A 22,741-nucleotide genomic window follows, 5' to 3' on the forward strand; every position below is an offset into this window, starting at 1 on the left:
CTTAGTCAATTCAGAATTGAAATATTGCTTTTTCAATGTTTTTGGTCACATCCACTATTGAGGAGAGGAGTGAAATTCTCAGTTCTGTAGCAACAATTCCCGTACTTATTCCTTGTGAATGAAGCTTGACATCTCTAACCAGGTGTGTTTCTAGATTAGATTAAATGGGTGTAACTGTCACAATTTTTTATCCTGGCAGACACGATGTGAAGGACACCAATTGAAATAGATAGTGCAAATGCTCAACAACACCACTTCACAGCTACATCATTACCGTTAGTTTGGCGCTTGCCAAAAATCTCAAATGTTCTATCCCAAATATGGACTAGGAATGTAAAAAGTGACCTCATTTGTCGGGGAAATGGGGGGGTTGTAACAAGTGGTGTATATAAAACCTGGATTGCTAATACTATGTATTTGCCAATGAGAGGTTTTGAAGGCACCGGTCGGCCATATTGGCACTCCCCAGAAGAAGGAATTCTCCATTATTTAAATAAAATGGACAAAATAACATGTATTTAAGTAAAACATAATAATAATTGTAGTGGGGACAATAACATAACTTTTTTTTAAAGTATACTTTAAGGAAATTGTTTTTAAATTTGTTAATTTTTTATTTATATGTTTAGCTCAGAGAATATACTTTGAAAGTATGCATTAAGGTGTCTATAATGTAATAAACGTGTCAAAAACAAATGTTCACTTTAATTCATGCATTTCTATTGCTTCCAAAATATGTTTTACGGCGTTAAGGGGAGTGCCAAGATGGAGGCGTGGTGGCTTCAAAGCATCGCCCTTGGCTGTCATCTAGTGTGTATATATAACGCATTGGTTGTAACCGCAGTAATTTAACTACGCCTTCTCCAGTCTGTGGTACCAGTAGGCATAATACAGGAAGAGAGTCGTGGAGGAAAAGAAACGGGACGCCCTTTTTTTTTATACTTGCATAGTTAGTAGATAACGGAATCCAAAAAGTTTTTCGGGGCCAACGCAGACAATAGCCCTGTTACAGAGATACTATATCCAGCCATTCCATGGACGTTTGACGAACAAGGTTCAATAGAATAAACCATCCACTACAAGCTGATTGATGCTGATTATATTAATCTTTTCTCACATCAAGAGGAAAAAAGCTAATTTCAGAATTGACCATGGATGATTTGGGTATGTATTGATAATTGACCCTCTTTGAAACATTGTAGCTACGTGCTCCGCTATCTAATGGCATTGAAGAACGATGGTTGGAGTACTGAGGCAATGAAAAAAGTAAAAATTTTGTTTTCTTGAAAGAGATCCATCTTTGCTGGAATTTGGAACAAAGGTAAATGCACATTGAAAGGGAATAGTTTAGAAAACAATGTTTTCTTATAATCTATGATAATAGATAGGAACATGATTAGGCATAAGATATTACCTATAAATAGTATGAGGTTTGAAAATGCATCTGGGGTCCTATTCCTATTAATCAAGCAACATTTTACTTATAAGCAGGTCCTTTTAGACTTGAAAGTAACAGCCCTTATCCTCAAGTCTTTGTTATTGTGCCTATAGAGTCAGCTTTTGAATTGATCAGTATATCGACTACATTAGATTTAGGCCTAGCTAGTAGCTACTGTATGGGTGGTCTCTTATAATCCATGTTTACGAGAGATTGTTATCTAGTGAAAATCCGCTAGTCTCAATTGAATAACCTTTTTAACCATAGAACAACTCAAATATTATCTTCCAACTCAAATCTTGCTTTCTCTACATTGTGCTCCTCTTTTTCAAGGGAGGAAAGAAGATCAGGAAAAGCTTAATTTTGTGACATTTTTCTTTGACAACTCCAGCAATGTAAAACAGCATGCTCTCTTTAACTCTATGCCAGGAAAACAAGGAGTATAGTAATGTAACTGTATCCTATGTCAACATGCAGTGCTTCTAGCTCTAACCACAAATTCAATCCAAATTAGATCTTGGACGTCCTCTGTAGGCCCTCTCTGTCTATAATGCTATCGATGAGTCAGAGATGGACTTTAGTGAGCTTCATAACATAATAAAGATCTCAATGTATTTCATTCAGCCATCAGGGGAAAAGAGTGTGACTATCATTAGTGTTAGTGAACTACTGGGTGGATTTAATAGTTAGAAGAGCCCCTTTCAAATTACTATTGATACAGAGGTTGAGGAATACATATATCCCTCTTTTCTTAAAAATGGTGGCAACTTTCAGAATGGAAAGCAATGTCCCAGCCCTCTTCAACTAGCACTGAAATAGCCTAGGGCCGCGATGGCTCACCAAGACTCATGAAGTTCAGTGAAAATAGGAGGGTTGTGTGCTGTACCAGGCCAGAGAACAAAGCATTTGCTCTTGTGGCCTACTCGCTCGAAGAGTAGTGTGTGCAACATATTTCAAAACGGAGGGATTTTATGCTTAGCAAGCATGAGGAAGAATGTCTGCATCTGGTTCAGCACATCTGGATAGGATTGCACTTCAAGGTTCAGTTGTTGCCGGGTGACTGGCGACTTGTTTCTCAAATAGGGGGACAGTGTTTATGTCAGTGTGTTTATGCTGTAGTGTTGTGTGTTATGTTGTAAGTTGATGTCTTTGGTTGGTGTGACTTGTGGGGGTTTTCAGCGAGACCACTTGTTAAGAGAGGCTATGGCCAAGTCAAACAGTCGGCAGGCAGAGCTCTAAATATGGTCATATTTCACATTGAGAGAATTTCAACTCCTTATATGAGCAGTCCAGTCTGTAAGTGTGTGTGTGTATAAGAGAGGGAGAGAGTGAGAAAGAAAGAATGTGTGTGTGTGTGTGTGTGTGTGTGTGTGTGTGTGTGTGTGTGTGTGTGTGTGTGTGTGTGTGTGTGTGAGCGAACAACATTCTCTCCACATGTTTGTACCAATGTGAATCATCAGTGGGAGAAATGACCACAGACTGTGATGATAAAAGGCAGTCTCACCAGCCCCAGTCATATGTAGGTTTAATATGTCTAACTCTTACCAAGAAATTATGAATGTGACGTACATATAAATACCAAATTAGCTCTAAAATAAATACACTGACCTCAACTAAATATTCAATTTTGAAAATGTAAAGCAGTCATTTTCCCGATATATCCTTATTTTGCTCTGAAGTTGCTTCAAAGTTGCTCAAAAGTTGTATGAAGTGATGCTCTGTGCATCTTCCACAAATATTATTATCAAAATAGATTTTCCTGGAAATATGGCTTGATAATTCATGTATTGTTTCAGATTCTGCATGGTTTGCAAAAGTAAACCATGTAAATTAGGAGAAAAGCTTGTCTAATAATCCAATAAGACACATTGTCCTGGTTTTGGCCATAAAAGGGATACATCCATGATGTCAATCATGTGTTGTAAAATACAGTATGCCATGGAGGAATACTAAAATGGCTTGTACTTCTCGTGAAAATGAGGTTTGAGTTCGATATCAGTTGACAAACACCCTTCCTCCACTGCTTCCTTATCACTTTGGCATGTCCAGAAAGGTCTACAGAAATGTTATATTTTTCATGTGACTTTAGCTTGTTTGCTCATTTGATGTCCCTTGCTTTGATTGGTCAATGTGTGATTCTCGCTCTAATTGGCCTGCCTCTCTGTGTCCTCTCTGCTGCCTGCGTCTGATTTGCATCTCTCTGATTGGTCACTGAGTCCATCTGTCTACCCTCAGGAGTTCCTGACTCACCTAACTACCCTCTCAGTCCTCGTATTGTTGTGTTTGGTACGTAACTGTCTGTATGTATGTATGTTTGTTTGTGTGTTTCACTCTCTTTCTGTAGTATCTCAGTGTGTCAAAATACTTTGCTTCTATGTCCTCACCTCCTCCATGTGTCCCTTTGTTATTTTGTCTTTTTTGCCTCCTATTTTCCTTCTATAATTTCCACTCCCATTCCCATTTCTCCAATTTCTTGTATTTAACCAGCATTAACCATCAACATAGGTATCAGCCAATACCTGTGTACTAACCACCCTCCGAGGCAAAATGAATGACTGCACAGTATGAATGACAGCATCTTGAATTCCTCTACAAAGACTCCCATTGAAATAGAATCTCAAAAAATCTATAGATTATATTTCTATGCACACTCCCATCCTCTCTGACTCTGTAGACGCCCTCCTCGCTGACCTAGAGAGCACCAGCTCTCCCCTGGCCAGGTGCCCAGTCCTGCTTACCTCTGATCCCCCGGCGACATCTGACCCCGCGCCTGCCAGCCCTCAGGAAAACGCCCAGACCAGGCCACCGCCTCCAGCTTACACACCCCAGCAGGTAAGAGGTTTGAGATAGGAAACATTTTAAGAGTTTTGAGGTAGACTTAACAACTTGGATCAGATTACCTTTGCCCCAAATCTTAACCATTAGGAGGGGTGGAAATATACCTGAGCCTTCTCCAGGTGAGGTAAAAGAGAGAAGTCAACATAGAACAGGCTGTTGGAAGTGTCTAATACTGTAGATAATTATAAAATGCTAAAGAGGATAGGTAGTAAGGAGGGATCAGACTCTGCTTAGAAACTCAACTTGTCAAAGTTAAATGTTTTTATAGAATAGTTATGAAGTACCGTAACTCGTATTGTGTTGATGGGTGAGCGTTGAGTTCAGAGCAAAAGTGAAGATTGACTTTCTGGTTGAACAACAAGTGAATTATGTTTATAATGTGCAAACATTTCTTTTAGACGGTGTCGGCTGCAATGAAGTCCAATGGTTCTCAGAACCCAAACCCAGACAAACAACTGTACAGGTACTATTTTCCTTTATTATGAGTTACTTTACTAAGTAAAACAGAGTGGTCAAAGCTGCAGCGATTAAGCTGGTTCCACCAGGCTATTATTTTACAGCCCTATATGAAATAATGTTTATGGCCCTGGCTTTTTTTTGTGAATTCTACATTCTTATGCATTGGGGGGGATATGGTCGGGGTTCTAAATTATTTTTTAGAAGCACTAAGGAGCTCAGTTCTGGACAAAAAGGACATTCTACTCCCAAAATAAATGAAAATAAGTATGCTGACACCATCTAAAATATAATTTCCTCCTCCAGAAATTAGCCCAATAACACATTGGTGAAATGATTTGCTAAAATGATTTTAACATATTGGGCCATGTACAATATGCCTATGCATGGTCCATATTATCAGGTATGCTATTAGCAATAAACATGATCACCTTTAGCCCAACTGATGCAGCAAAGTGCAAATAAATAGGCTGATGCATTGGGTTGCCTATCTGCATTTACCCTATTGGGCTAATCATTAGCCAGATCTCAAATGTGATCTTTTTAACTAGATATTTTCATATCAATGAATTGTATGTCCCAAAAACACTTGCATAAAGCTGAATATAATGTAGGCCTACTTGTTAGGGTAACTCGGGGTAACTCACCACCCGGGTTCTCACAGAAACCACTTTGTCACAATTTTTCCACCAACACTTTCCCTGTTTATCTGTCTCATCACATTTTTTTAAGTCATTCCAAATCAATTATTTTGAGGTTGAGAGGCGTTGTACCCCAAGTCACCCTACAAGTGACCGGTGTTACTTTTTGTCTCACTCTCCCCTATACACTCACTGCGAATTGCGGAGCTTAATGTGCTTGAAAACATGCTTCTGCTAAAATCCTGGGTTTAAAATGGTGCAGTTCGTGCATATTTAGGAGTTGAGGAATAAATAAAGTAGGAATGGAAAGCTGGGATTCCCCTCTTTTCAACAAAAGCCATTCAAACTAATGTTTTCGCGATTGCAAGAATTGTTGTGCATTGTCCTGCTTGTCAGAATGCATGTTTCCCTCCCTATGGCACTTATTACATGAATGCACCATGGGAGGAATATTTATCTAGCATAGAACACAACAACAAGCCTACTAGGTAAATATATAAACTATTAGATTTTTCTATTATAATTTCTTGTTTTGTTTGCAGATGAAAAAATACATGTGAAATGTTCTAGCATATTCAAAATGCGCCTCAGCAGAAATATTTGTTCATGTTCCATATTTTTTGTTGTTGCGTGGCGTCAATGATTTTTCCGTGGTGCCCCTCGAGTGCAGCGGAAACACTGGATGATTTTACAAGAAAGATTCACAGACAGCAATATTGGTGATACATTTTTGCTCTCTCAGAGTCCAAGTTGTAACACTCAAGAGAAGAAGTTGTAACAGTCAATAATTGAGTGAACGATATTAATTTAATTTACTTTACTGTAAAGAAATATCCAACTATCCCTCCCTTACTGTCTTTTAAAAACATCCTTATCTGTTTTACACCACAGATTAAATCTTAATGATTTACTTTTGGTGACGTACTGAGCGTGTGCCACAGCTAAAGCACTGATGGGAGTCTGAACATTACCAATAAATATGTGTTAAAAAAAGTGTGAGCTTTCCTTAGCTCAACAGCCCATTATGTTCTAGTTTTTTTTATTAGCTTTGGTGCTATTTTCACCAATAATGTGCAGCTGCAGCCTGCATTTCGGGGCGTTCCTTCGTGTGGGCATTCCTGCAGGAACGCCCTCTGCTCCCCCCCGAGCATCCCATTGGTTCTTTCATTGTCAACAATCTACACAAAATATTGTAATGTCAAAGTGGAAGAAATATTCTAACATTTGTAAAAAAATATATATTAAAAAAATATGACAAATAAAACACGAATATAGCTTGATTAGATAAGTATTCAACCTCGTGAGTCAATACACATTAGAATCACCTTTGGCAGCGATTACAGCTGTGAGTCTTTCTGGGTAAGTCTCTAAGAGCTTTCCACACCTAGATTTTGCAACATTTGCCCATTATTCTTTTCAAAATTCTGTTGCGGATAATTTTCAGGTCTTGCCATAGATTTTCAAGTAGTTTTTGTTTATTTTTTGTTTATTTAACCCATATACTTAAACAAAGTATTGACTCAGGGGTGTGAATGCTTATGTAAATGAGTTGTTTCTGTATTTAATTTTCAATATTTTGCAAACATTTATCAAAAACATGTTTTCACTTTTGTCATTATGGGGTATGGCAGGGTTCCCCCCCCCCCCCAAAAAAAGTATATATATACAGTACCAGTCAAAAGTTTTGGACACACCTACTCATTCCAGGGTTTTTCTTTATTTTTTACTATTTTGTGAAGACATCACAAACTAAGAAATAACATACAGAATCATGTAGTAACCCAAAAAAGTGTTAAAACAAATCAAAATATATTTTATATTTAAAATTCTTCAAAGTATCTACAGTTTGCCTTAATGACAGCTTTGCACACTCTTGGCATTGTTTCAACCAGCTTCATGAGGTAGTCACCTGGAATGCATTTCAATTAACAGGTGTGCCAATCAGTTGTGTTGTGACAAGGAAGGGTTGGTATACAGAGATAACAAGGACTTGTTCTTTTACCAAATAGTGCTATGTCAAGAACAGCTCAAATAAGCAAAGAGAAACCCATCGTTACTTTAAGACATGAAGGTCAGTCAATCCGGAAAATTTCAATAACTTTGAAAGTTTCTTCAAGTGCAGTCGCAAAAGACATCAAGCGCTATGATGAAACAGGCTCTCATGAGGACCACCACAGGAAAGGAAGACCCAGAGGTACCTCTGCTGCAGAGGAAAGGTTAGAGTTACCAGCCTCAGAAATTGTAGCCTAAATAAATGCTTCACAGAGTTCAAGTAACAGACACATCTCAACATCAACTGTTCAGACAAGGCTGCATGAATCAGGCCTTCATGGTCGAAGAAACCACTACTAAAGCACCCCAATGAGAAGAAGAGACTTGCTTAGGCCAAGAAACACAAGCAATGGACATTAGACTGGTGGAAATCTGTCTTTTGGTCTGAAGAGTCCAAATTTGAGATTTTTGGTTCCAACCGCCTTGTCTTTGTGAGACGCAGAGTAGGTGAACGGATGAGCTCTGCATGTATGGTTCCCACCGGGAAGCATGGAGAAGGAGGAGTTGATGGTGTGGGGATGGTTTGCTGGTGAGACTGTCAGTGATTTATTTAGAATTCAAGGCACACTTAACCAGCTTGGCTACCACAGCATTCTGCAGCGATACGCCACCCCATTTGGTTTGCGCTTAGTGGGACTATCATTTGTTTTTCAACAGGACAATGACCCAACACACCTCCAGGCTGTGTAAGGGCTATTTGATCAAGACTGAGAGTGATGGAGTGCTGCATCAGATGACCTGGCCTCCACAATCACCGACCTCAACCCAATTGAGATGGTTTGGGATGAGTTGGACAGCAGAGTGAAGGAAAAGCAGCCCACAAGTGCTCAGCATATGTGGGAACTCCTTCGAGACTGTTGGAAAGCATTCCAGGTGAAGCTTGTTGAGAGAATGCCAAGAGTATTTAAAGCTGTTATCAAGGCAAAGTGTGGCTACTTTGAAGAATATATTGTGATTTGTTTAACACTTTTTTGGTTATTACATGATTCCAAATGTGTTGTTTCATAGTTTTGATGTCTTCACTATTATTCTACAATAAATAAAGAAAAAGCCTTGAATGAGTAGGTGTGTCCAAACCTTTGACTGGTACTGTATATATTTTTGTATTTTTGTAAAATTTCGTTGCTTGGCATAAAAGAGAGAAAAACACCAGGAAATCAGGTCCAAGTGATTTTAATTTAAGAGAACTGTTACCAAGTATTCCCACGCATAATATAGAGACACGTGATCATATTCAAATGTAAGTAAGGTTTGAAATGATTGTTTTAGTCAAACATTATATCTGTTTGGGCTTCTTGTGGTCAATTTGCAGTCTACAAATGATTTCTAATTATGTTCCAGCCCCTGACCATCCACTCAAGAAAAAATCTTATGGCGGCTGAATCTAGTTGATGATCTCTGGGGTATTGTGTGTTGATGGGTGAGAAAAAATATAAACTCAAGATTCAACACTTTCAAATATTTTACTGAGTTACAATTCATATACGCAAATCATTAAATAAATTAGGCCCTAATCTATGGATTCCACATGACTGGGCACTGGTGTAGCCATGGGTGAGCCAGGCCCAGCCAATCAGAATGAGTTTTTCCCCACAAAAGGGCTTAATTACAGACAGAAATACTCCCTCAGTCAATCCCACAGGTGAAGAAGCCGAATGTGGAGGTCCTGGGCTGGCGTGGTTACACATGGTCTGCGGTTGTGAGGCCGGTTGGGCGTACAGCCAAATTCTATAAAACAACGTTAGAGCCAGCTTATGGTTGAGAAATTAACGTTAAATTCTCTGGCAACAGCTCTGGTAGACATTCCAGGAGTGAGCATGGCAATTGCACTCTCCCTCAAAACTCAAAACAATTGCACTGTGGCATTGTGTTTTGTTACAAAAAGTGGTATTTTATTGTCCCCAGCATAAAGTGGCCTTTTGTGGCCTTTTATTGTCTTTTATTGTCTCCAGCATAAGGTGCACCTGTGTAATGATCATGCTGTTTCTTGATATGCCACACCTGTCAGTTGGATGGATTATCTTGGCAAAGGAGAAAAGCTCACTAACAGGGATATAAAACATTTGTGCACAAGATTTGAGAGAAATAAGCTTTTTGTTCAGAAGAAACATTTCTAGTAATTTGTATTTCAGCTCATGAAACATGGGACCAACACTTCACATGTTTTGTTTATATTTTTGTTCAGTGTTCTTTCTGAAGGCACTTTAGGTGTACTGTAATCAAATGAAACAAATGAAATAATTGAAAGAAACAAGGTTTAAAATAAATAATGTTTTATTAGCAGGCACTAGTTTGGTTCAAGCCTGTCATGAGCATTTGGGCATAGGTTCTCATCGACATCACAGTAAATGTCCTCATTGTTCATGCATCTTGAGAAAAATCTTTTGGCATGGAGAATCCAAGCCTGACACAGTAGGTCGGGATTGATGTCATTGCATGCCTCATCCATGGCCTGAAGGAGGTTGGCACACTCATGGAGACCTTCTACCTGTATTGTATTTTACAGTATTGTATTGTACTTATGCATTGTAGTGGTCCTGTGTGGCTCAGTTAGTAGGAGAATGGCACTAGCAACACCAGAGTTGTGGTTTCGATTGCCACTGGGGTCACATATAAAAATGTGTGGATTCACTGTTGTCACTGGATAAAAGCGGCTGTTACGTAAATGGCATATATTATTCTATTTGAGTACTGCGTTGCCCAACGCAATTTTAGTACATCAGCGTGGAACCCCCCCCCCCCCCCCCCCCCAGTAAAAAGATGCTTGTAACTTCATTTTGGATACATGTTTACTGTAATGGGGTTGCCTTTGTGACATACATCTCTAATCTTGTCAATATCAGATTTTTTTTATAACTTAATGTGAAATAAAGTCATAATAGTCATCATCATAATAGTACATTACCCTGTTTAAACCGTAACTTGTGTTTACTGTAACTTACTGTCAGCTGTTACCTGTAAGTTACTGTAAAAACGTTGCAGTTTGTTACTGTAAATTCCAAAGAAACTTGGTTTAACAGTATATTACTGTACAGTAATGTACAAGAGCTCCACCTTGTTCTTAACTGGTCGAAGGGCCTCCAGACGTAGCTCCACCTCATTGTTTGTTGGTGGAAGGGCCTCTAGCTGGTGGTCCACCTCGTTCTTCGCTGGTGGAAGGGCCTCCAGGCAGAGCTCCACCTCATTCTTCGCTGGTGCAAGGGCCTCCAGCCGGAGCTCCACCTCGCTGTTGGTCGGTGGAAGCGTGACCAGATGGACACATTCTTTATTTGCAGGGGGTATTGAGTTGAGTGTGGTGATTGCTTCACTGTCAGTCCAAAATTGCCAAACTGTGTGGTTACATGTAACAAAGCATAATTTTACTATCATCATTGGGCTATATTGCCGCTTTCTTCAAATGTTGCTTTTGGTAAGCTTTGGTCTTTTGGTATATAGTCTGCCCTGTCTGACGCGGTAGGATACATAACCTACGATTGGCAACAGTTGGATAGAAGCATGCAATGAAGCGACCACCACACAATCCTCAACTCAATAGCCCTTGCAAATGAAACATGTCCCTTCAGTTTTTTGGTCTCTGGATATTCTGCTAATATTCTCAAATCTGGATCATTTGGGATCCTGCCAACCCAATCTCTCTTGAAAATGTATTTGCTTCGATAGGCCTTGCATGAACCCATGTTATTCACAAATTATAATAATCCATTGAGGTTCACATGGGTATGATATCAGATTAGATAGACATTGCATGGTTTCCCCCCAACTTGATTGAATTATTTTGATTTATGGTCTTTTGTTGATGTGAAAAACCAGCCATAGACTGGCTTCCGAATATTGGTTTAGCGGTGTCCCAATGTAAATGCTACACTGTGGAGTTTACACTTTATACATGATAGGGTTATTTTTCAGTAGTTTTACCCTAAGAGGGTTTGCAAACAGGTTCCGGATTATTTGGGTGCCAAGAATGTGCATTCCTGTAACAAACCAGCAGGGCATCAGGTACATTTGTAGATACACTATATTTATGAATGTTTATAAAATATTTAAATCATATTGTTGAAAATACACTACAGTTCAGAAGTTTGGGGTAACTAAGACATTTCCTTGTTTTTGAAAAAAAAGCACATTTTTGGTCCATTAAAATAACATCGAATTGATCAGAAATACAGTGTAGAGATTGTTAATGTTGTAAATGACTATTGTAGCTGGAAACAGCAGATTCTTTATGGAATATCTACATAAGCGTACAGAGGCCCATTATCAGCAACCATCACTCTTGTGTTCCAATGGAATGTTGTGTTAGCTAATCCAAGTTTCTCATTTTAAAAGGCTAATTGATCATTAGAAAACCATTTTGCAATTATGTTAGCATAGCTAAAACCTTGTTCTGATTAAACGAAGCAATAAAACTGGCCTTCTTTAGACTAGTTGAGAATCTGGAGCATCAGTGTTTGTGGGTTCGATTACAGGCTTAAAATGTCCAGAAACAAAGAACTTTCTTCTGAAACTCGTCAGTCTATTCTTGTTCTGAGAAATGAAGGCTATTCCATGCGAGAAATTGCCAAGAAACTGAAGATCTCGTACAACAGAGTGTACTACTCCCTTCACAGAACAGCGCAAACTGGCTCTAACCAGAATAGAAAGAGAAGTGGGGGGCCCCGGTGCACAACTGAGCAAGAGGACAAGTACATTAGAGTGTCTAGTTTGAGAAACAGATGCCTCACAAGTCCTCAACTGACAGCTTCATTAAATAGTACCTACAAAACACCAGTCTCAATGTCAACAGTGAAGAGGCGACTCTGGGATGCTGGCCTTCTAGGCAAAGTTGCAAAAAAAAAGCCATATCTCAGACTGGCCAATAAAAATAAAAGATTAAGATGGGCAAAAGAACACAGACACTGGACAGAGGAAGACTAGAAAAAGGTGTAATGGATGGACAGTCTAAGTTTGAGGTGTTCGGATCACAAAGAAGAACATTTGTGAGACGCAGAAGAAATGAAAAGATGCTGGAGGAGTGCTTGACGCCATCTGTCGTGCTTCTACACCTGCATTGCTTGCTGTTTGGGGTTTTAGGCTGGGTTTCTATACAGCACTTTGAGATATCAGCTGATGTAAGAAGGGCTATATATGAATTTGATTTGATCTGTCAAGCATGGTGGAGGCAATGTGATGGTCTGGGGGTGCATTGGGGGTGGGAAAGTGGGAGATTTGTACAGGGTAAAAGCGATCTTGGAAGGCTATCACTCCATTTTGCAATGCCATGCCATACTCTGTATGCCAATTTCCTCCTATAACAGGACAATGACCCAAAGCACAGCTCCAAACTATGCAATAACTATTTTAGGGAAGAAGCAGTCAGCTGGTATTATGTCTATAATGGAGTGGCCAGCACAGTCACCGGATCTCAACCCTATTGAGCTGTTGTGGGAGCAGCTTGCCCGTATGGTACGTAAGAAGTGCCCATCAAGCCAATCCAATTTGTGGGAGGTACTTCAGGAAGCATGGGGTGAAATCTCTTCAGATTACCTCAACGAATTGACAACTAGAATGCCAAAGGTCTGCAAGGCTGTAATTGCTGCAAATGGAGGATTCTTTGACAAAAGCTAAGTTTGAAGGACACAATTATTAGAAATCATTATTTATAACTTTGTCAACGTCTTGACTATATTTCCTATTCATTTCGCAACTCATTTCATGTAAGTTTTGATGCAAAACAAGGACATTTCTCAGTGACCCCAAACTTTTGAATGGTAGTGTATGAATGTTGGTTCAGTCCCCCCACCCCCCCATTAATTTGTTTGAGTTATACCATTCTTTCCCCATCTCCCGCTCTCTCCTTTTCACTCTCTCTTTCTCTCACCCTCTCTCACCCTATCTCCCCTCCAGCACAGTGAATAAGCCTCGCTCCCCCCGCACGGCCGACCCTCCCCCTCCGGCCTTCTCCTCCTCCTCTGTGTTAGGAGGGGGTCTCAGCGAACTGGACCACCTTCTGCAGGAGCTCAACGCCACCCAGTTCAACATCACAGGTCAGTCAGAATAGGCTTGCCCTCATAAGTCTCCACTGGACAGTGTTTGCTAAATGTTTGATGATGTAAACAAGGTCATCTTCATACCGTGTGTGTGTGTGTGTGTGTGTGTGTGTGTGTGTGTGTGTGTGTGTGTGTGTGTGTGTGTGTGTGTGTGTGTGTGTGTGTGTGTGTGTGTGTGTGTGTGTTGTGTGCGAGCAGCATTTTCTCAACATGTGGTATTCATGCTTTGTGTGCTCGTCTTTGTCTGTTGGTAGATGAGATTCTGGCCCAGTTTCCCACCACTAAGAAGGATGAGAGGGACAAGATAAAAGAGTTCCAGGGGTCCAAGGACAAGGTCACAACACCCTACCCCAGGTACCCATATACACCCTCCATATACCCTAAAGCAGGGATCGTCAACTAGATTCAGCCGCGGGTCAATTTTTTTCTTGATCAGATGGTCGGGGGGCCGGAACATAATTTGTAGACTACAAATTGACCGCAAGATTCTCAAACAGATATAATATTTGACTAAAACGATAATTTCGAACCTTGCTGACATTTGTATATGATCATGTCTCTCTATTATGCATTCAATACTTGGGAACAGATTTTCATAATTAAAATTACTGGTAGCTGATTTTCTGGTGTTTTTAGAGTATTTTATTATTTTCTACATTGTAGAATAATAGTGAAGACATCAAAACTATGAAATAACACACATGGAATCATGTAGTAACCAAAAAGTGTTAAACAAATCTAAATATATTTTATATTTGAGATTCTTCAAAGTAGCCACCCTTTGTTTTGATGACAGCTTTGCACACTCTCTGCATTCTCTCAACCAGCTTCATGAGGTAGTCACCTGGAATGCATTTCAATTAACACGTGTGCCTTGTTAAAAGTTAATCTGTGGAATTTCTTTCCTTATTAATGCATTTGAGCCGATCAGTTGTGTTGTGACAAGGTAGGGGTGGTATACAGAAGATAACCCTATTTTGTTAAATACCAAGTCCATATTATGGCAAGAACAGCTCAAATAAGAAAAGAGAAATGTTAGTCCATTATTACTTTAAGACATGAAGGTCGGTTTCTTCAAGTGCAGTCCCAAAAACCATCAGGTGCTTTGATGAAACTTGCTCTCAACATCAACTGTTCAGAGGAGACTGAATCAGACCTTCATGGTCGAATTGCTGCAAAGAAACCACTACTAAAGGACACCAATAAGAAAAAGAGACTTGCTTGGGCCAAGAAACACAAGCCTTTGGTCTGATTTTCAATTTTTGAAATCTGTCCAAATTTTCAATTTTTGGTATTTATGAGATGCACAGTAGGTGAACGGATGATCTCCACATGTGTGGTTCCCACTGTGAAGCACGGAGGGGCAGGTATGATGGTGTGGGGGTGCTTTGTTGGTGACAATGTCTGTGATTTATTTAGAATTCAAGGCACACTTAACCAGCATGACTACTACAGTATTTTGCAGCGATACACCATTCCATCTGGTTTGTGCTTAGTGGGAATATAATTTGTTTTTCAACGAGACAGTGACCTAACATACCCCCAGGCTGTGTAGGGGCTGTGTTGACCAAGAAAGAGTGATGGAGTGCTACATCAGATGAAATGGACTCCACAATCACCTAACCTCAACCCAATTGAGATTGTTTGGAATAAGTTGGACCTCAAAGTGAAGGAAAAGCAGCCAACAAGTGCTCAGCATATGTGGGAGCACCTTCAAGACTGTTGGAAAAGCATTCTTCATGATGCTTGTTGAGAGAATGCTGTCATCAAGGCAAAGGGTGGCTACTTTGAAGCCTAAAATTTGCCTAAAATATATTTCGATTTGGTTACTACGTGATTCCATATGTGTTATTTCATAGTTTTGATGTCTTCACTATTATCCAACAATGTAGAAAATAGTAAAAATAAAGAAATACCCTTGAATAAGTAGGTTTGTCCAAACTTTTGACTGGTACTGTATACAGTGCCCTGCAGAAGTATTCATCCCCCTTGTTTTTTTTTTCTATTTTGTTGCATTACAACCTGTAATTTAAATTTATTTTTATTTGGATTTCATGTAATGGACATACACAAAATAGGTGAAATGAAAATAGTCCAAGTCAAATGAAAAAAAAAACTTTCAGAGTGCAAGGAGGGCATTAATCAGAGGCAAGGAGGGCATTAATCAGAGAGGCAACAAAGAGACCAAAGGTAACCCTGAAGGAGCTTGAAAGCTCCACAGCAGAGATTGGAGTATCTGTCCATAGGACCCATTTAAGCCATACACTCCACAGAGCTGGGCTTTACGGAAGAGTAGCCAGGAAAAAGCCATTGCATAAAGAAAAAAAATATCAAGCACGTTTGGTGTTCGCCAAAAGGCATGTGGGAGCCTCCACAAACATATGAAAGAAGGTACTCTGGTTAGATTAGACAAAAATGTAGCTTTTTGGCCATTAAGGAAAACGCTATGTCTGGCGCAAACCCAACACCTCTCATCACCCCGAGAATGTCATCCACAGTGAAGCGTGGTTTGTGGCAGCATCATGCTGTGGGGATGTTTTTCATCGGCAGGGACTGGGAAACTGGTCAGAATTGAAGGAGTGATGGATGGTGTTAAATACAGAGAAATTCTTGAGGGAAACCTGTTTCAGTCTTCCAGAGATTTAAGACTGGGACAGAGGTTCACCTTCCAGCAGGACAATGACCCTAAGCATACTGTTAAAGCAACACTTGAGTGGTTTAAGAGGAAACATTTAAATGTTTTGGAATGACCTAGCCAAAGCCCAGACCTCAATCCAATTGAGAATCTGTGGTATGACTTAAAGATTGCTGTACACCAGCGGAACCCATCCAACTGGAGCAGTTTTGCCTTGAAAAATGGGCAAAATCCCAGTGGCTAGATGTGCCAAACTTATAGAGATGTACCACAAGAGACTTGCAGCTGTAATTGCTGCAAAAGGTGGCTCTACAAAGTATTGATTTTGGAGGGGTGAATAGTTATGCACGCTCAAGTTTTCTGTTTTTTTTGTCTTATTTTTTTTTGTTTCACAATAAAACATATTTTGCATCTTCAAAGTGTTGTGTTGTGTAAATCCAATGATACAAACCCCCCCAAAATGAATTCCAGGTTGTAAGGCAACAAAATAGGAAAAATGCCACTGTATTTATACAAAAGTGTTCATAAAACTTGGGGGACCAAGTAAAATCTCTCTTGGGCCGCCAGTTGGTGAACCCTGCCCCAAAGGCGTAAATAATGGCTTGCGTCCCAAATGGCACACTATTCCCTTTATAGTACATTGCTTTTGCCCAGGGACCCTAGGGCTCTTGTAAAAAGTAGTGCACTATATAGGGAACAGCGTGCCATTTGGAATGCATTCTATTTTGTTCCAGGATACTGTCTTTTTAGTGCTTCTACTATAGTTGAAGTGTGTATAGTGCTATGTGTTCAGTTAAACGACCGATCAGCAGTTGAAGCAATAACAAAGTGTTGGTAAAAAGCTGAAGGATGGGCCTGGAGAAATGTAATCACTTTCAAATTCTTAGACCGAGCTATGGATGCAATCACTGACCATCCAAGATATAAAAATGGTAGTTTTAAGCATGTTTTGAAGCTCTATAGTATTTCAAACATTGGAGTAACACAAGCTTATATTTTGGGTACTTATGGGGTACAACAGTTGAAATCAGCTCATGAGGCATTTATAAATTAGATTCTCTTCAAGAATCAATGGGTATATATAATTAATGTATAAGCCCAAATATGGATGTAGCAACTGCAGATTGCCCCTTTAACTCCTTCCAAAGTTGTGTTCATTAAGGAAGTGCTTTTGCAAATGTTTTGCTATGAAAAATGTATGTTTATTATTTTCTTAAGTCAAGGTAGTCTCTCCCTGTTTCAGGCCATTTTCTTCCGTTTGACTAATGAACACGATCCTGTACTCTAGTTGTGTTCATCCGTTATCATTTTTTTATGTCTCTAATGTTGTCTCTCCAACTGGAAAAGCTTAACCTGTGTTTTGAATGATAAAATAAATGTATTAATTCATTCAGTTCGGTGAAGCCGTCAGCCACCTCAGCTACACTTGAGCTGGACAAACTCATGGCCTCTCTGTCTGACTTCAGAGTCCAGAGCACAGTAAGAGCCCCACTACCAACCTGTATACTTCACATTAAACACTACAGCCTGTACGCTACTGCACAGTTTAGTTCACTACGGGCAACATTTTTGTGACGCAAAAGAGAACAGATTTGTGCAAAAATACTTTAAACCTCATTATAATCTGGCAGTGTAATTGAACTTTAAACTTTCCTTCAACAACGTGTGTGATCAGGTGACATCTCTTTATGCATTGGGGGGAAAGGGAGGTACCTAGTCAGTTCTACAACTGAATGCTTTCAACTGAAATGTGTCTTCTGCATTTAACCCAACCCCTGTGAATCAGAGAGGTGCAGGGGGCTGCCTTAATTGACAGCCACATCTTCGGCGCCCGTGGGTTAACTGCCTTGCTCAGGGGCAGAATGACAGATTTTTACCTTGTTAGCTCGGGGATTCGATCCAGCAACCTTTCGGTTACTGTCCCAACACTAACCACTAGGCTACCGCTCAGTTTGCCGAATACACATTGTTGTAAAAAAATGAAATGCCGCTGCCAGATTATAATGTTTACTGTATTTGTTTTTCATAGATCTATGCTCTTTTGCACCACGAAAATATTGCAGATCATCTTATAATACTGTGTATACAGTACAATGTTCTTGATGCATTGCATTTATATATAGTCCTCTTTCTCTCTCTGCTTGTCTATCGTTATCCACTCATGCTCTACGCATTAAGAACGCTACAGAGTTCAAAACTGCGGAGCCGCAGAGCCATGCGGTCTATTGTGACGTACGTCGCCCGCGACTTGATAACAGCCAGTTAAATGAGGTTCGTAAATGGGCCGCGCGGATTGTCGCGTCTCTGCGGCTGTGCACTCTGAATTGAGCTTTACTCTCTGTTTACAAGTATATGCTTGTCTGTCTCTGTCCTTCCCTGTCTGCTTGCCAGTGTCAACGGTTGTGTTCCAGGTCGTCTCTATTGCAGTCGATGAGTCGGAATGACTCAGACGATTGCCATATCATATTAATTTAGTTCCCTGAGATGTAACTGGTCTCAGGGCAGTATTCACAAAGCTTCCCAGAGTAGGAGTGTTGATCTAGGATCAGGTCCCCCCTCTTATTCATTTCTATTTAAAAGGCAAAACTGATCAAAGATCAGTGCTCATACTCTGAGATGCTATGTGAATATGGGTTCACATCTCACAATGCCTGATGACTTCACCGGGTATTGTGAGATCTAATAATCAGTGCAGTGCGACTGCAACATAGACAACTCGGAACGCCCGTTCAGTTCAACTAATTCAAAAGCATGACAAGAATCACCATGCACTCTCTGGTCCTAATGCATCCTAATCACATTGACATTTGTGTCACAGGTGATCACTGGTATGTTATCTAACTCTCCTTCTCTCTTATTAGCCAGCTCCAGCTGTCACACCAGTGATCACAGTACCACAGCATCCGGTCCCGCCCCCACAAGCCTCTTCCGGCGGCTCATTGGACAGCATGCTGGGGCTCCTCCAATCGGATTTAACCAGGCAGGGAGTCCCCACATCCTCCAAGGGTAGCTGCTCGGCCTGTCAGAAACCGGTTGTAGGACAGGTGATCGATTGCTCAACACTGTCCCATTGTGGAGATACTTCCTGTACCTTGTAGAACATAACCATTTTTGCTAAGAAAGTTCTTAACTTTGTTCTGTTTCACATGAAATGCATCACATTTGTGCTTGATCTATGGGCAAGCCAGTACCGTTTTCACACTTGTGCCAACCCAAACCCCACTGTGCTGGCTCGAATGTTTTCTTTTAACACTGTCCTGTCCAGCATGGTTCCAGTAACTATGGTGTATGCGTAACCAAGCCAGCTCAGTACAGTTTGGTTTGGCTCGATTCTCGGTTCAGTAGTGCGAATAGCCATTAAATGACTGACCACCTTTGACCCTCCAGGTGGTGACTGCTCTGGGGCGGGTATGGCACCCGGAACACTTTGTGTGCTCGGAGTGTGAGACAGAACTGGGCAGCCGGAACTTCTTCGAAAAGGATGGTCAGCCGTACTGCGAGTCGGACTACTTTACCCTCTACTCTCCCCACTGCGCACACTGCAACAAGCCTATACTCAATGTAAAACCTCCACCTGACACTGTGTGTGTGCAGGAGTGTGTGTGTGCGTGCATGTGTGTGTGTATACTGTCTACTTCACCACAAATGTCTATGTACTTACATAAAATGGTGTCAAAATTAATACATTGTGTTTACCTACTGTATATAACTAATTTCCACCATTACACTCCTTCACACTGTTTCATTAACATGTCCAGTGATATTAGCCTTAGTTATACAGCCCTTACAAAGTGTGTATGTCACCTGAAGCCATAAAAAAATGTTTTCTGTGTTGCCTGTGTAGAAAATGGTCACCGCCCTGGACAAGAATTGGCACCCGGAGTGTTTCTGTTGCGTCAAGTGCAGCCGGGCATTCGGAGAGGAAGGTAATAAACCCACGCTTCCTGCCAAGGGCCACACTGGGATGTAGACAATAATGAACTATAGGTTGTTTTGTTCCATGGTCCTCAGCAATACAACACCAGAAAACACACTTACTTTGTTGTTCCACAAATAGAGTGCATTTTGCAGCCCTTTGATATTTGAAAAAAAAAATTGTGCACCAATATTGAATTTTAAAAGCCTGTTATATTAAATGAAGTGTCTTTTAATAATATAAATATATTTTCCTGTTTTTCTTGACTTAAGGAAGATTTTAACCCACTTAACCCCTACATTTCCCCAAGTATTCACCATCTTCTTTGGTTCTCATCTTCTTTTTGCCCTAGTTCTTTTGTCGCTTTGACAAAGTAATTTTTTACGATGATCATTTATTTTATATGATAAGTGATTCATTTACATTTGTCCCTCATTTTAAGGTCCATCCTGTTTTGTGAACTGAACTCTCGTTTTAATATAGGGAAACCATTCCTTTAAAAAAAATATTCAAAAGAAACATTGAACAGGTAAGAGTCAAATCATAGTGTAAAAAGCAGGTGAGCTGGTTCTACTCGTTTTGGACATTTGCTGGTGTTTTGTGGTAGAAAGCGTTGAGCATAACATGTCAACCCTATTACCCATAGATAGACGGGATAGAAATGTTTGAACAACTTTGGTCTTTTTGTTAAGCTTGCTTTCTATCACTACAATGGAAATGAGAAAGCATGTGCATGCTCCCATACGGAAAACTATCGCTCAAGTCCACCAAAATGGAATATAACATTACGGATAAAGTTCGGAATGACACAATTTCATGTGTACAACATCTAAAGACCTGCATCACTATACTGAGAGCGTTGCCATTTCTAAAATTATGTATTTGGGTGATTTTAGAGAATTTGTTCGTGTTTTTTATGAAGTTTACCATTTTTATAACAAAATGTTAAAATTACGTGAAATAAAAAAAATATTACACAAATTTCACTACGCAAAGGCCCTCTTCATGGAATGACCCTACTACTGAGGCTTACACACGCATTACTTCATTACTTCCAATTTGGCATGTATTTTGGCATATATTTCAATGAGTGTATGTAAATGTAAATGTAAATGAATGTAAATGTACTACCATGTATTTGGAATACATTTTCTATATGTTTCTTGATTTGTTTTACATAATACTTAACCGCCTGTGTCTCCTTCCCTCTCTGTAGGTTTCCATGACCGCGAGGGTCAGCAGTACTGCCAGCAGTGCTTCTTGTCCCTCTTCGCCTCCCGTTGCCAAGGATGCACCCAACCAATCCTGGAGAACTATATCTCTGCCCTCAACTCCCTGTGGCACCCGCAGTGCTTTGTGTGCAGGGTAAGTGTGTGTGTGTGTCGGGGGTGGGGTCTGTGTATTTATGTCAATAAGGACAAAGATTGGCCTAACATGGACACTTGTTACGAATGTGAATCGAATACCACACAAACCACGCACCACACATTTTTTGTATCACATGTTCATCTCCAACTCAACTCCCTTTGCCTTTTGTTGTGTCTGCAGGAGTGCTACTGCCCCTTCGTCAACGGCAGCTTCTTCGAGCACGAGGGCCAGCCGCTGTGCGAGGCCCACTACCACCAGTCGCGCGGCAGCATGTGCCAGGCGTGCCAACAGCCCATCCTGGGCCGCTGCGTCACCGCCATGGGTGCCAAATTCCACCCGCACCACCTGGTGTGCCACTTCTGCCTCAAGCCCCTCAGCAAGGGCTGTTTCAAAGAGCAGGAGAACAAGCCCTACTGCCATCCCTGCTTCATCAAACTCTTCGGCTGAGCACCGAGAAGGACGCTGCCCATCCTATGTTTTCTTCTTCCATAACTCCCATACCAGGTGTATGTCGTGTTCATTAGGGCACATAACAATTTTAAATGTTTTGCAACAGAAAACGTAAATGAGCATTTCTTATTGGACAAGTCCAGGTCCGTCCCTGTTTCAATGCGTTTGGCGCCTAATGAATACGACCCAGCTCTTTTCTAGTTGCGAAGTTGAACAAATATCTGTCAGCCATTTTGTTTTGTCGCAGAGAATGAGAGAGAGATCAGAGCTGGACTCTTTCTGGGTTATAAGACAACATTGGCGACTAGAAAGATAAAGGGATAGAGAGAAAAGTCTAAGACAATCCAATTCTCTATTAGACTGGTACCATGCAGGCAAAACTGGTTGAAATTATGTCATAATGAACATTTCAACTAGTTTTGTCCGCAGGGTACACAGAGGCCAACAAAAATATTTGGGTGAGAAGGGAGCATAGATCTCCAAGACACATAGATGACCAATGCAGAAGCCATAGCTAAACTTTTGAGGAAGTTTTCCAAAGAGAAAATAATAGAAAGTTGTTATCACATGGTGTATGTAAATCCATGACCTATCAAATGGAATATTGACCACTGAATTATTTGAAATTGACATTTTTGATGGTATCGAATGGAACCTTTTTATGAACATTTTGATGAAGGATCTTTAATAAAAACCCATTTAATATATTTGCTTTACATTGCAAAGTATAATTATCACTGCTATTGCATTTCTATACTGATATATTGTCTATTTTAAATTTGAGGCTACCATGTATCGCAATTGTAGTGCCAAAGATTTTACAATGTTTTTTTCCACCATTGTGCTATGCAATTATGTATAAAGAATACCAAAGAGTAAAATAAACACAATTTTGTTCTGCCCTGACTTTGGTGTTGAGGG

General features: G+C 40.2%; 1 protein-coding gene across 5 annotated transcripts; it reads left to right on the forward strand.

The window, feature by feature from the left end:
* The first annotated feature begins 862 nt into the window (after nucleotides 1-862).
* On the forward strand, nucleotides 863-22,726 carry LOC139368270 (transforming growth factor beta-1-induced transcript 1 protein-like). 5 transcript variants are annotated; one of them, XM_071106993.1, is made up of 13 exons: nucleotides 919-1,164; nucleotides 3,674-3,724; nucleotides 4,113-4,270; nucleotides 4,675-4,739; nucleotides 13,309-13,448; nucleotides 13,706-13,805; nucleotides 17,481-17,565; nucleotides 18,265-18,357; nucleotides 18,948-19,130; nucleotides 19,474-19,647; nucleotides 19,931-20,012; nucleotides 21,219-21,367; nucleotides 21,551-22,726. In XM_071106993.1, exons 1-13 carry the CDS (start codon nucleotides 1,152-1,154, stop codon nucleotides 21,815-21,817), a joined length of 1,560 nt encoding a protein of 519 aa, XP_070963094.1. In that variant the 5' UTR covers nucleotides 919-1,151; the 3' UTR covers nucleotides 21,818-22,726. The 5 variants fall into 5 exon arrangements, with proteins under 5 accessions (XP_070963095.1, XP_070963097.1, XP_070963094.1 ...); XM_071106994.1 differs by lacking the exon at nucleotides 3,674-3,724 and having other exon boundaries at nucleotides 863-1,164; XM_071106995.1 differs by lacking the exon at nucleotides 18,265-18,357.
* The last annotated feature ends 15 nt before the right edge of the window (nucleotides 22,727-22,741 follow it).

The sequence above is a fragment of the Oncorhynchus clarkii genome, chromosome 16 (genome assembly GCF_045791955.1).
Source record: "Oncorhynchus clarkii lewisi isolate Uvic-CL-2024 chromosome 16, UVic_Ocla_1.0, whole genome shotgun sequence".
Lineage (NCBI taxonomy): Eukaryota > Metazoa > Chordata > Actinopteri > Salmoniformes > Salmonidae > Oncorhynchus > Oncorhynchus clarkii.

Excerpts from the sequence above, each read along its gene's own strand:
- LOC139368270 (XM_071106993.1), top strand. Across the intron at positions 17,566-18,264 it reads ACTTCAGAGTCCAGAGCACA|AACGCTACAGAGTTCAAAAC; the intron begins GTAAGAGCCCCA and ends CTACGCATTAAG. Across the intron at positions 19,131-19,473 it reads AGAAACCGGTTGTAGGACAG|GTGGTGACTGCTCTGGGGCG; the intron begins GTGATCGATTGC and ends TTGACCCTCCAG.